This window comes from Mus caroli, unplaced genomic scaffold (genome assembly GCF_978045245.1).
Source record: "Mus caroli unplaced genomic scaffold, Mus_caroli_1 scaffold_14, whole genome shotgun sequence".
NCBI classification, from domain to species: Eukaryota; Metazoa; Chordata; class Mammalia; order Rodentia; family Muridae; genus Mus; species Mus caroli.
Window position 1 is genome coordinate 101,438,684 of NW_028227269.1, and position 14,238 is coordinate 101,452,921.

General features: G+C 52.7%; 1 protein-coding gene across 2 annotated transcripts in view; it reads right to left on the reverse strand.

The window, feature by feature from the left end:
* Positions 1-1,117: 1,117 nt before the first annotated feature.
* Asb2 (ankyrin repeat and SOCS box containing 2) overlaps positions 1,118-14,238 on the reverse strand; it is a 35,066-nt gene continuing 21,945 nt past the window's right edge. For both annotated transcript variants that reach the window (XM_021179159.3, XM_029484726.2), the window contains 5 exons: positions 13,458-13,703; positions 10,534-10,705; positions 5,221-5,782; positions 3,899-4,052; positions 1,118-1,638 (listed from right to left, as the gene is read on the reverse strand). In XM_021179159.3, coding sequence (XP_021034818.1) covers positions 1,502-1,638; positions 3,899-4,052; positions 5,221-5,782; positions 10,534-10,705; positions 13,458-13,703 — 1,271 coding nt within the window. In that variant the 3' untranslated portion in view covers positions 1,118-1,501. The remainder of the gene's footprint in view (positions 1,639-3,898; positions 4,053-5,220; positions 5,783-10,533; positions 10,706-13,457; positions 13,704-14,238) is intronic.

Sequence of the window (14,238 nt, forward strand, 5' to 3'; positions counted from 1 at the left end):
ATCCCCAGGAGAGATGATGCAAGCTTCCCTCCGGACTTCCTCCAACAAAACATGGAGGGACATCAGCCAAGCACAAAGCTGGAATGAACCCCGCAGGGACTTTGCCGTGTGTGCTCAGGTAAGCTCCTTCCTCCCCTCTATCTCCTCAGGACCTTGAAGGCATGGACATGATGCTGCTTAGCCCTTCTGAGCCTAGAAGTCTTATAAACATTAGAAACTACTTGTGAAAACCAGGGATGGCATAGGCAGCAAGGCCATCAGGAACCATCCAGCCCACTACAGAGACAAAGAAACTGAGTCCCAGAAGAGAAAGCTGGAGCTGGTCTGAGGCATCATGCCTCTACCAGTCCAGCTGCTTACATTCTGAAAGGTCAGAAACGACCACTGGAGAAAGAGACTAGGCTAGGCTAGACCAGGCTAGACCAGGCTAGGCTAGGCTAGGTGCAGGTTTTCAGCAAGGGAGCCTGCTCTGTTGGTGCTGAAGATCAATTTGGAATGGGAGACAGCTTCACTGCCATTCAGGGAGAACACTGAAGAACTTCCATGATAAACAGTGTGTGCAGGTCTCACTCAGCTTCTGGGTCCCAAAGGCCCTCGAACAAGAGTGGTGACAGTGCTGGGCCTCAGTGCTCACCCGCACCACCTGCAAACAGGACGCCTCCTCCTGCCTTGCTTATCTCATAGGAACATGGTAGCCAGGGATTCTGTACTTGTCCTAACCACCAGCAGCTCTGGGTTGCCTTTCTTATTATGTTAACTTCTATAGCAAGAGTGAGGAAGAGGGTCATGAAGGGTGGAAGACAACCCAGGTATCAAAGTGATTTGTGAGCATAGCCCCCCCACCGCACCCCCCCACCCCACCCTACCCCTGCCAGTGATGAAGCTCTGGTTTCAATGGCGATTGAACCAGTAGAAGAAACCAACTTCCTCTCTCCTGGTCCACGAAGGACACACCCTCAGGATTCTTTCAGAGCTCAACCGAGGTGACACATTCAGGGATCTGCATGTCCTGTGCCCACCCCACCACCCACCTAACCCCTGTTCTTTTCAGGAGCAGAGCTGAGAACCTCAGGTCCGGAGCATCTGAAGCCCAGGAATCACAGGGCAGAAATTCCATATACAACATTTATTGTGCTCAGTGAAATAAAATACTCGGGCTGGGCGTCCCCCTCGCAGCCTGAAAGCTGAGAGTCCAGTGAGGGATTCCTACAAGTTCTCCAGCTTAAGGCCAGGATTCCTGCCTGGGCCACCTTGCCCAGACCAGCTCTCCCCTGGCCCCAGGTTGAAGGTCTCTGGCTATGGCCAGAAGCAGAGCGGGTCTGCGATCCGCTGACAGTGTGAAAGCAGAGGTTCCACGTCCACTCCCCACATCAGGTTCTCACTTTGGGTGAAGCAGAGACCCAGCAAGGTCACACCTGTTCTGACCCCAGGGGGTCCTGGATGCAGGCCACCTGGGGCGTCACGGAAACAGTCTGAAGGCCACGTCTCCTCTCCAGGCTGGTTACTGTGTATTCTCATATTTCAGGTATCTGATTAGCCTGCCGGGAAGCGGCAGTGTGTCCAGGAGTTTTATCCGGTATTTTCCTATGGCCTTCCGAACCCGCAGCCGGCAGAGGTGAGCCAGAGGTCTCGGAGGTTCTAGGAAGAGGAGAAATAAGAGACACACACTGATCATAGGGGTGCTCGCTGCTCAGTCCCCCAAACTGGGCCTGGCAGAGTGCCTTCTTTATACCTTCAACCTGCATGGATTTGCACAGCCCAGAGGTAATCAGGGTAAAAGCCCACACCCACTTCTTCCCAGGCTCCTGCTGTCACTGGGAAGCCAGATGAAGTGGGCAGAGCCTGGCAGTAGGGCTGGAGAACTCCCTTGAAGGCTCTAGACTGCCACTTGGTTGCTCCCGGATGCCCCTGGAATACCTTATGCTATGGTGTTTGCTCAGTCAGGAGGTAGAGTAAACAGAGGCAGAAGGGGGCATTTGGTATTAGGGTAATTTATTTGGGCACAGGAAGTAGTTTGTCAAACTAAAACATGCCATTCATTTACACATCCATCCATCTATCAATCAATCCATCCATCCATCCATCCATCCATCCATCCATCCATCCATCCATCCATCCAACAAGCACATGCTGGACCACAGATGCAGAGGTGCCTTCTGGAGGATGTAGAGAGGAGCCATGAGGAATGTTCCTGGTGAGGGATGGAGGCCAATGCGTTCCCATTGAGGAAGATGGCCTGCCTAACTTAAGAGGCCATGGCAAGGAAGTGAGAGGAAGGCAAAGGAGAATGGAGAGCAGAGGAGACCGCACCCCAATCGCACATCCACAGGACAGCAGAGGAGACCACACCCCAATCGCACATCCACAGGACAGCAGAGGAGGTGGCACCCAATCACTCTGGTGTTTCTGACCAACAGCTGGTGCTCCTGCCCCTCAGGCAGGAGTCCTCAGCCTCACTCCAGGAAGGCCCTTTACTGGGGAGAGGGAAGTAAAGGTCACTGGTATGCAGCACAAGACGCAGAGAGCCTGGGGACTGGCTAATCTGCTCTCTATCATCTTCAGAGCACCCAGTACAGGGAGCTGGCCAGAAAAAGGTGGCTTTAAAGCACTGGGTTCTCAGCTCGTGGGCCACTTGATTCCTAACAGTGGCAACATCAAAGCTATAAAGTATCAATAAAACTAATGTTATGGTTTGGGGTCACCACAACACGAGGAATTGTATTAAAGGGTTGCACCATTAGGAAGGCTGAGAACTTCTGCTTTGAAGTAATCAAGGCAGGCTTCCGAATGGTGCATCTATCAACTGCTCACAAGTACTTACTACAGTTCTCTGTCCTTGGGGTGGGGTCTAGTTGTGAGAGATGAGCCCTTTCTAAGGAAAGCAGGAGCAAAGACAGAATTGGTGGGGCCCATATCTGGGCGTGGACCGCTCTACCCTCTAGTGGCCAGGGACCATGGTAGCAGCAGCAGCCAATGACTGATTTCTTAGTGAAAGGCATAGCAGTGCCTGAGTGGTGGTAGATAGATGGCAGATGATCCCTGCTGCTGCCCACTGACTTTGTCACAGGCATCAACTGAGAATTGTTCACCCAGATCTGTGCCAGGGGAGGATCTTGTAGGAGGAATTGGGTACATGGGGTCAAGGACCTACAGGGGACAAGGATGGAAGCGGCCTTGGTGGCATGGTAATAACTCACTGCAGGCCATTCTTTGTGTGATCTGCCTGACAGGCAAATGACCAGGGTCTAGCCTGTTAGCCCAAGCTAGCCAGGCATCACTGTCTGAGTGCTGGAAGGGTTTGGGCGGTGAGCCTGCCTTCTTCCTCTGTTCAGGGGTGACAGGCCATCGTCACAGCCACCACGAGTGCCCCTACGAATGCTGCCCAAGGTTTGGGCTGCTCCAGGTGAGCTGCCAAATCTGATGGGGATGCAGACTCCAGATCTGCATGGCACTGTGGAGTCAGGAGCTGTGCTCTGGGTGAGAGCTGGGTGTTTCAGGAATGCTCTTCAGCTGTAAATACCCTAGGTCACCATCCACTTTTCCGCCTGCCCTTCCGCCTCTCAGGTGCCCCCCATTCGTCAGGAACCTCAAAATGTGGGCAATGGATCCATAGTTCCTTCAGGGTCCAGGATTATGTCAAACAGATTGAAGTAGGGACTAACACGTTGTCAGACCTGGGTGGGTACCTAGCCGGCGACCACCTAGCTATGCGACTCTGGCCCAGATGACATGGTCTCTCTGAGGCTCCATGGCTAGCTACCATTCCAGGAACAACACATTGTGAGAATACTGCAGAGCAGGGCCGGGCACAGCCTGCGCCGGTATATGGGTCACACTGCCTGAGGTCTAAGTCTCTGCGGGGCAGAAGATTCGCTGGTAGCAGCAGCCACAGCCCTACCTGCCTTCTCCTTGATGACAGCCCAGTCCTCAAAGCTGTCGATGTGCTCCTTCAGCCGGGAGCACAGCTGCACGTTGCCCACATAGTCCAGGAGGACATCGATGATGGGTCCTGCCCAGCGGCTCACTTCCGGGGCCGACAGGAACTCACAGAACTGGAATAGGAACACACCACTCTTTCAGACGAGGTGTGGGGCAGGTGTCTAAGAAAGGAAAGGTTCCCTTCTACAAGCCCCGCCCCTCAGCGCGAGCCCCGCCTCTCAGCACGAGCCCCGCCCCCCAGCGCGAGCCCCTCTGGGCACTGGCATCTACTACCTGACATGCAAGACAGACAAGCTGGGCTGGCCCCATCACTTCTCTGAGCCTCGATTTCCTTGTCTATAAATTGGGCCTATGGCATCCACTCCAAGGAGATTTTTAGGAACATAAACTGCTTTGTATGCAGTGGACAAGCCGTGCGCGCTGGTTGACCACGAGAATGACTTTTACCAGCAAAGTGTTTCTAGTTTCTAGCTTCATCTACATTTTAAATGCTGACTTATTTTTAAACCGAGGATAAACTACGGCATCGTTCAGTGTTCTGTGACTGATTCAATCCCTGGCCCTTTCTTATACTTTATTTTATTTAAGAGTCATTTTATTTTTAAAATTATCTGTATACATTTTGTGTGGCTATATCCATGTGGGTGCCCCCACAGGCCAAGGGCAGGGAATTACGTTCGAGCTGGAGTCACAGGTAGTTACGAGCTAACCCTGGTGTTGTTGAGAACCCCAAACTAGTTCTCTGTGATAGAAATACATGTTCTTCACTGCTAAGCTATCTCTTCTGGTTCTCTTTTGCTTTTATATTTTAAGACGGGTTCTCACTAAGTTGTTAAAGATGACCTTTATCATAGCCTGGGCTGGCCTCAAACTTGCAAGCCTTTTGCCTCAGTCTCTCGGGTCCTAGGGTTACTACAGGCCTATATCACATCCCTAGTTGTTCTGTGTCCTAGGAGCCTCCCCGGTCTGCTCTGCTCTCCCCTTCCTGTTCACTGAAGATCTGACACAGGCGACTGGCTGGCCCTGAAGTTTTGCAGAGTTCCCTCCTCTCCAGCCAATCTCTTACCCCATCGTGGCTTCTCTTAAGGGGTCCAAATCAAAATGAGAACTGCATCGTTGGCATGAGCCATGGTGTCTGCTGCTGATGAAGGTGCTAGCCACGGGTTCATTCTCCACCAGCCAACATGCCCTCCTAGGCAATAACCACTCTCCCAACTTGGTTCCGATGTATCACCCTACCTTATCTTCCCTGAAACCCTCCTGTACCCTCCCTGCATGCACCTGCACCACGCTGGGTGCCTTGTCGTCCACGGGTGCGTCGTGGAAGCGGCCAGGTCGCGGGGCGGGTGGGTGCGGCCCGTTGCCATACAGGCAGGAGAAGCAGGGCTCGCCATCGCAGCCGAGGTCCATAAGGAACTTGAGTAACGACAGGCACTTCATGGCAAACATGATGGTGGCTGGGAAGGCGGTGGGGTGAGTGGCGATGTAGGCGTCGATGTTGGCGCCATGGTCCAACAGCAGCTGCATGGTGCGCAGGCAGCCGTGGCGGATGGCCACGAGCAGGGGGCTGATGACGTCGCGGTTGGGGTCGGCGCCCGCCAGCAGCAACAGCTCGGTGGCGTACACATTGTTGTTGACCACAGCGAAGTAGAGCGCAGAACTGCGGCGGTCCTCGTAGAGGCGGGCGCGCTCGGGAGCCAGAGGTGCGTTCACGTCGAAGCGCGCGGCCAGCAGCGCCTCCAGCACCGCGTCGTGGTTGCGCTCGGCCGCCAGGTGCAGCGGGCTGATGCCGCTACGGCGCACGCGCGTGCGGCTGGTCACAGGCAGCAGCATCTGCACTATTCTGTAAGAGGACGAGCAGGAGCCGGTCAGGACAGGACACGGGGCGCATGGGCACGACACAGCCAGCAGAGGGCGCCCAGCGGCCTGTCATGCTTAGCAGGAACCGGTTGGAACTGGCTGGTGAGTTCTGAAAAACCTCAGCCAGGTGGACTGTGGCTTCAAGCATCTCGCATGGACTCACCCCAGCGTAAATAAAGGATGCTTGGAGATAGAGAGATGGCTCGGAGGTCAAGAGCCCTGGATGATCTTCCAGAGGACCCAGTTTGATTCCCAGCACCTACAGGGAGGCTCACAACAGCCAGAATTTGTAACTCAGGTTCCAGAGCATCTGAAGTCCTCTTCTGGCAACCACCGGCACCAAGCATACCCGTGGTGCACGGACATACACACAGACAAAATACTGATCCACTAATCATAAAGACTTCTGCTCTCAGTAATCTGGAGAACGTGGCAGGAAGCCCCTCACACTCAGTGAAGGGCCACTCTGCTCTCTGCAGGATACAGTAGCAGACAGAGCAGGGAACTGAAATCTGGTACCAAACCTTGCCCTGTTAAGGAAGAAAACACTGGGGATTTGGGTTTGTTGCTATGTTGTTCCTTTATGAGAGCCCATAAAGGAAGTCTGGTTTACCCCTACTCTGCAGATGAGAACAACTGAGGCTTGGAAAGGTTAGGGACTCGCTGGGAGGGGCACTCTGGGGCGGAATTGTCTTTTCTCCCTATCTTGTTGCTCTGGCATCTGGTGGGACATCTAGGCATGGTGAGGGGAGGGAAGAGGAAACGTCTCAACCACTCTTGCCCCAGACCCATTCTTCTACTGTGCCTTCTCTCCTCTCCTACAAGATGCAGGTTTGGTTTTTTTGTTTTTGTTTTTCCTGAGTGTGTAAAGCCAGATTCTCCAGCCCCTCTGCCCAGTTTTGACACGGAGGGCTCAGCCAACCACCACCGGCCTGGCTCCTGACTGTGGGACTGGGCCCTGCTCTCAGCACTTCGCCTATCAACCTTCATAGTTCTCCAAGTGACTCTTTGAGATTGCATTTGCATGACAGATGAGGAAACCCACCCAGGAAAGGTGCAGGACTCCCCAAGGACACACAGCCAGGAAGAGGGAACACCCAGATTTGAGTCCCGATCGCCCGATCCCTTTGGGCACACTCATAACTACCCTCCTACTTCTGCTGTGACAATCAGGGTGACAGCTGATGGGTCATGGGGTTTTGCAATTTTCACAGTGTGTTGACTTGCCTGGCCCATTTTGCCCTCGCTGTAGCCCCATGGCCTACCCAGAGCACGCTCTGTCTATCTTTTTTAACAGACATGGCTCAGAAAACCAGTGACAAATCAGAGGTCGTAGAATAGCTCCAGGGGTTTGACCCCAGGACCCCTCATCTCAGCTCTTGACCCCAGGACTCCTCATCTTGGCTCTCGTCCCCTGGATCCCTGCTGCCTTCCAGAACAAGCGCTCAGCTCACTCTGTTGACTTCAGGCTCTAATCCATCTAAGCCCTGCTGACAGGTGACCTCACAGCCTCCTATAGAGCTCTCAGGAGGAGGAGGCCATATTGAGGAAGGAGGAGGGGGAAGCAGGTGCTACCACCAGCGCGGTTCCCATCTCTCTTGATTCCTGGCACTCTTCGTGCCTCCGACTTCCTAGAACCAGGAGGCCAGCGACCTCCTGCTGGAATCTCTCCGGGGACAACATTATTGCATTCAGCGATGCTGAGCTTGGCTAAGATCTGCCTCTGAAACCTCCAAAGGAAATTCACACACCCAGGGGAGCTAATTGCCTCCTAATTTCTATTTGTGCAGGCTCGAGGGGCTTGACCTCCTCTTCAGAGGTGCTGGTCAAAGGCAGGGCTGGGGCCCCTGGACCACCGCCATGACCAACAAATGCAGGGTAACATCCGTGACGTGCTTGAGCACAAGAAAGAACAGGGACATGGGGTGGGCTGGGCTGGGCGGCTGCCCATGGGCTGGGATCTCTGCAGGCCCCAGCTGGTCTCCAGTGATTCCTTGGCCAGGCCATAGAAAGGGGCAGAAATGTGGGAATCTGACATCTCTGCCCCCAAGTCCCAGAAGCATAAAGTCAGCGACTTAGTGAGTCATTAGGCCGTTGCATACTTCTTCTCTAGGATTTAGTCATCAAGGATCAGTGTGCCCGTGTTGCCCATCTCTGACAGACATAGGGACAGTGCTGCCATTTTATAGAGGGTGAGACAGAGACCCAGGGGTGGAGCGGAGAAGCAACTGGCTCTGAAGAAAGACAGGAGACAAGCCAGGGCAGAGTGGAGGCACTGGGTACCCAGGGCCAGGCCTTTTCAAGGTGTCACATCTCTTTCTCATTACTTCTTTTTTCTTTTATCTGTTTTTGAGACATGTCCTCTTATGGCCCTGCCTGGCTTGGGTGCTGATGTCTTAACTTAACCCAGCCTGGCAACAGTGAGTAGACAGGCATTCAAGCTAGCTGTCCTTAGTATGGGGACACGGGGGATCCTGAGGGACAGCACAGGCAATGAGGAAGCATCAGACCTCAGCATCACCTGGACCTGATGACAGCCGCTGAACGCTGGGCCATCTCGAGCATGCCACTAACCACTCTGAACCACGCGAGCACAGATTACACTGAGGCATACTAGTGACAGTGACAATGACTATATCACCAAGCCCTGTCTGTGTGCCAGGCGTCCTTTAAAGTGCTCTTCACAGTCACCCTTTAATTCAAAAGTGACCCCACAATCTGAGCCTCTTGCTTCATGTATTCTTCATACATCCCAGCGAGGGGGAACTTGCACCACATGGCAAAACAGAACCCTGCCGTCTCTTTTGCCAAGCCTGGTTTTGAGGCTAACACTCACTCTCACTTTCGTTGGATCGGCACACAGTAGGCTGTTAGAAGGCAGTTAGAAGTCTGCGTCCTAAGCATTGACAGCAGGCCCTGTCCTGTTGCACCAAGTTAGAGGAGACCTTAGTCACCAGGTCATGGTGGCCTGACCCTTGGCCAATAGAGAGGTGCTAAGTTCCTGGAACTCATTCAAGCCCCATGTGGAAATCCTGGCACCCCGCCCCAGGCCAGCCCAGTGCCATTATCTAAGGTGGAGCCTGAATCTGGGCTGTACAGCCAAGGTCAGGAGCCCCAGCCATCAAGGGTCCTTGGCCAAATTCTTTTCCTGCTCACAGGGTCTTTGGAAATCTACCTGCTCTGCTATATGACTCTGGAAATGGATGGCAGTAAATGTGCCTAAGGGATGGGGATGCTAGGTTCCTCTTTCAGCCATGCCCCAACACACCCCACCCAGTGTGCTGAAGAACAGGCACATCTGGCAAATGGCCTCAGGCTCCAGGCGCTTTGCTCCGGGCCAGGGGTAGGCAGGGTGTTTTGGCAGGTGGCTGAATGCCTATGGAATGTCACATCAAATCCCTTCTCAGCCTGTGGGAGGCCAGCATGGGGAGGGCCTCTGATGCCACATGCCCAGGGTGTGAGCAGAGAGCGGTGGCCCAGCCAGGTGGCAGGGGCTGCTGAGAATCCAACTTTAACCCTTTGCTGAGAAGCCCTCAGGAAAGCAGTTGTGTACATGTACAGGAAGGTCTGGGGCTCAGGGGGACAGTGTAGGAACCTCTGGGACCTTTGGTTCATTTTCAGTGGCTGTTTCTCTTCCCCTATCCATCCCCCTGCCTCACTGACAGTGCCAAACATAATCTTTTCTCTTTCTTCTGAGAGTCTGAGAAGTTAGAGCACCTCCCAGGGTGGCACCCAGGGCACACGGCATGGCTTTTCTAGTAACTGTAAATTACTGTCTCACTATACCACTGTGGTGAATGTTAACTTTGAAAACGGTTTTAAGGAAAAGGATATTTTAAAACTAATGAGAGTTGTCTAAAATCAAAAGAAAGCTTGCCAGGGTCTGTGACTGGGAACTACCCGACCAGTAGAGGATATCCTAGGCATGGGGATGGTCCCACTGAGGCACGAGGCTCTTAGCTACTTGGTCAGTTTCTTCTTCTATAAAAGGGGCCGTCCCACAGCTCGGCAGTGAGTCCACACTTTAGAAATGACCAGTGTCTGTGTGCAAGGACAACCAGCATCTCCCCTGACCACCCCACCCAATCACCCTTTCCCACCTACAGTGTGTAGGTGCTAAATTCCTAGCAATTGGCTCTCAGATGAGTGGGGTGTTGGAGGTGCCAGAGAAAAGCTCACTCCATGGTGTACAAGCTCCCACCATGGCCAATGTTGTGCTACATGAGTGAACATGTTCCTGGGGGGCGGGGCTGCAGTGGACACATGAGCCCAGACAGGCAGCCTCCAGTGCGCTCTGCTCCAGCCCCTGCCAGGTCCCTTCTATGGGAGCCAGCATGGAGCTTAGGTCTGGATGATCTTTCATCACATCATGAATGCATGTGGACTGTTCATCTCTGTGTTTGGGGGGCGGGGGGGCACGTACGAATGTGTACACCTTCCCTCCCACAGACTGCTTCTGGAGAAGTTGAGCTTCTCCCACCCGAGCGTGATGTTCAGGGAGGTGCCCGGTGACTGGTCCCTGTCCGTTGCTGTGAGCATCCTCAGCAACCAGCTAGCTGACCTGCAGGTTATCTCTGCATCTTCCCACCCCACTGAAAAACAAACCAAACCAAACAAGCAAACAAAGAAAGAGTCCTCTCAGGGGCCATGGAGATCAAGTGCCTCGCCCCGCCCCTGCCCTCCTTAGGCATCCCCAGAGAGCTGTGCTATACACGGTGAGGGCTATGGACTGACCTATAGTTGCCCTTCTTGGAGGCAACATGCAGGGGGAGCAGGCCGTCCTTGTTGGCTTTGTTAGCATCGGCGCCCTGAGAGAGAAGAAACTCTACCACGTCTTCATGCTCATTCTTGCTGGCCTCGTAGAGGGCTGATGCACTGTCACTGGCCTGCGTGTTGATGTCTGCACCTGGAGAGGGAGAAGCAAGCAGAGCCATGAACGATCAGTGGTTCTGCCATAATTCAGTGACACTGTGTGGTGAGCACCTCCAAGCTAACCACTGGGTGAGTAGGCTGGGCCATGCCTACTGCCCAAATCCAGGAGGACCCATCAGACGTCAGAGCTAAGGTAAGTTCCTTATCACAAAGCCTCGCCTACCCTGTTTCTCTGAATCCATATGGAGTCCTGAGAGGTCAAGTTTTTTATCACAGACCAGGACACAGGACATGAGAGGACTCAGGATAACCCACTCATAGATGTGAAGCTACACTTGAATGTATGGTCGGAAGATGTATTCTAGACTAGGCTTTCAGCCCTCACTACGGGCCCTAGGCTGTGTGCCCTGACAGCAGCATCAGCTCCAGCTAGGTACAAAGCTCCTTAAAGGAAATCCTACTGAGTGTGTTAGTTGGATTTGGGGTTGGTGGTTGATGGTTGGTTGTGGTTGGTTGGTGGTTGGTTGTGGTTGGTTGGTTGGTTGGTCTGAGGCATCATCTTATGTAGCCCAGGCTCGCCTTGAATTCCATATGTAGCCAAGGATGGTCTTGAACTTTTGAACCTCCTGCCTCTAACTCTGGAGTGCTGGAGATTGGACCCAAGGCTTTGTATATGATAGGCAAGCACTACCAACTGAGCCACATCCCGAGTCCTGGGTTTGTTTTGTTCTCCATCTGAAACAGGAAAGAACTGGCTTCTGTTATCTTCTTAAGGAACCATGGAGGGACTGGAGAAATGGCTAACTGGTGAAGACCATGTACACGTCTTACAGAGGACACGGGCTTCAGTTCCCAGTACCCACACAGTGGCTCACAAGTACCTGTAACTCCAGCTCCAGGAGATCTGATATCTGTGGGTAGTTATACTCACATATACATCACACACATGCACACACACACACACACACACACACACACACACAAACACACGTTAAAAAAAACTAATAAAAATAAATTTAAAAAGGAAACTAAACACTGAGCCATGCTTGTAGGAAGGGGGCTGAAGCCTGGTAGCAGCTTCCTGCCTTCATCTTATCTTTTACATCTTCTGCATCTCATGGAGTGAGAGAGCGAACCGGTGTGCACATGATTTCTCTGTAGGCTCTACACTGTAGACGCAGATTAGCTGAGATAGCTCAGTAAAGGCTGAGATCAAAGGCTTGTGTCGGCCACAGCTCCTCTGTCAGAGCCATCTGCTCCTCTCACCCTTTCCGATGACTTCATTTTCAGCAGTGGAGGACTTGCTCCGGCCTTCTGAGAAGAGCACAGACCTTGAGGGCTCATCAGGACCATGAAAGTTTCTGTATCATGACTCCCAAGATCTGGGGCCTTAGACAGCTTTTAGAAGCCTCAGTTTACCTGCTTGTTAGTCAAGAGTCATAGTGCTACCCTCTCCTGTTTAAGGCAAGGTATAAATAATGTAACAGAAACAGCGCCAGCCTCAGAAATCACCGCTGTCTAGACAGAGCTCAGGGTAGAGAGTGTCCCTTCCCTCAGAGGAACAGTATAGAGACACCTTTAACAAGCCCCTGGGTCTCAGGCTCAGGCTCCCTGGCAGGCCTAGGCTTGAGCAAAGCAGCCTGCTCACATAAGGAAAATATTTGTATAGGAACCGGCTTTAACTCCCCATGAAGAGAGCAGTCCCTGCCTCAATATCAGCAGGGAAGAGCGCGACTGCCTGGAGAGGAGGTCAGCACAGCTTGCTGGCCTGGGCTCCAGGACCTCACTGAGTTGTCAGTGTTCATTGCAGTCATCCCTGGCTAAGAGCCTTAGTCAGGCCCAGGGTCGATCTCCTAGGCTGAGAGGCAGACACAGGTGAGATCCAGGCTCTTACAGTGAGCAATCACTTAACCTGTCTGAGCCTCGATCCCCTCAAGTATACAGTGGGGTTAGGATGGGTCCCCTGGGCCACACTCTACCTATCTGTCATAGGTCCATGCTTAGCAGGAGGCATGACACACAGTAGGTCCTCACTGGTTTGCTGCAGCACAGCCCCAACACTTCTGCATAGTCTCGGCCTCTCCAGTTCTCCAGACAGAACTTCCTTCCATTGAGAGGGAAAGACAATCGCAGGAGAGCTTGGAGTGGGTTGTCAAAATACAGTTCTTATTTGTGTTTTTGAGGTCTTTGCTACTGCAACATCATGGTGCAAGCAGTATAGTTTTAGTTTCTCCTGTTAAGGTTTTTTTGTTTTTGATTTTGTTTTGTTTTTGTTGTTGTTGTTGTTTTTCTTTTTTTTTTAATGGGAAACTAGGGCAGAGACCTGGGTTCAAATCCCATGTGTATCAGTAACCTACTGTGTGATCTTGGACAAATCACTTTCCCACCCTGGTCCTTCCTTGGTTTTTATCACCTGCAAAACAAGGATGTGATCTCCATCTGAGGTCTTTCTGGCCCAGCAGTGTGATGTGTAGTGGTTTGGGCATCAAAAGTCCAAGAATCTAGATAGCTCTACAGCTAATTCCGTAGCTAAGTCACTTCCCCTTTGCAGGCCTCAGATTCCTCTTTTGTGAAAGGAGGATGTTGGGCTGGATCTGATATAGTAAGACAGGAAGCACCTAGCAGCATCTCACCATAGCTCTACAGAACCTAAACCTGGCCTAAGAATCCTCAACACAGTCCTGTGGGGCTCTGGATCAGAGGATGCCCACAAGATGACCCCAGTGCAACTTTCCTTCCCAGCTGACCTCTGAGGTCTTTGGTAGCTGTTCTGTGTGGCCACTCACCATGCTTGGCCAGGAACCTCAGGGCCTCCAGCTGCCCGCTCTGGGCAGCCACAAACAAGGGGGTGATGCTGTAGACATTCTTGGCCTCCACCTTGGCCCCACCGCTCACTAGGATCTCCATGACCTCCAGGTCATTGCGGGAGACAGACTCGTGCAGCGCGGTCCAGCCCCTGTTACAGCGGTGGTTGGCGTCTGCGTTGTATCGCACCAATATCCTCACCGCCTCCGCGTTCTTGCGCTCACAGGCTGGACCCAGGAGAAGTAAGACAGTCAGTGTGGCCCTGAAGGTTTGACAGATCCTTCCAACTACCCTTGAAGAATGCAACGTCAGTGCCTACGTCTGTAAATGAGGTGGGTGGAACACAGAGATGGCAAGCGACTTACTCAGAGTCACACAGAGACTAAGTGTCAGTACTGGGATCCAAACCCAGGAAGTCATGCCCCCTAGACTGCTATCTACAGAACAAAGGCTGCTCATTTAGCTTGGCTTTATCTTCTGAGTACAACCCATCTTTCTCAGCCTCCTCAAACCTCCTCTTCAACTTCCTCTGTCAAAAGACCCCAAATGTGCCCTTGGCTCTGGACCATAGTTCTCACTAGGGAGCTATAGAGGGTGTTGGAATCACCAAGGAATGTGAGCCGATTAATGGTTTTTGAAGCCTCTCTGAAGAGGGGACAGCAAGCAGGGGAAACAGCTGCCTATGGTGTTTCCAGGGGTTCCTCTCCCCACCTCATGAGCACTAGTCTTCTCTCTGTGAACCACACAGCAAAGCCTTCCTAG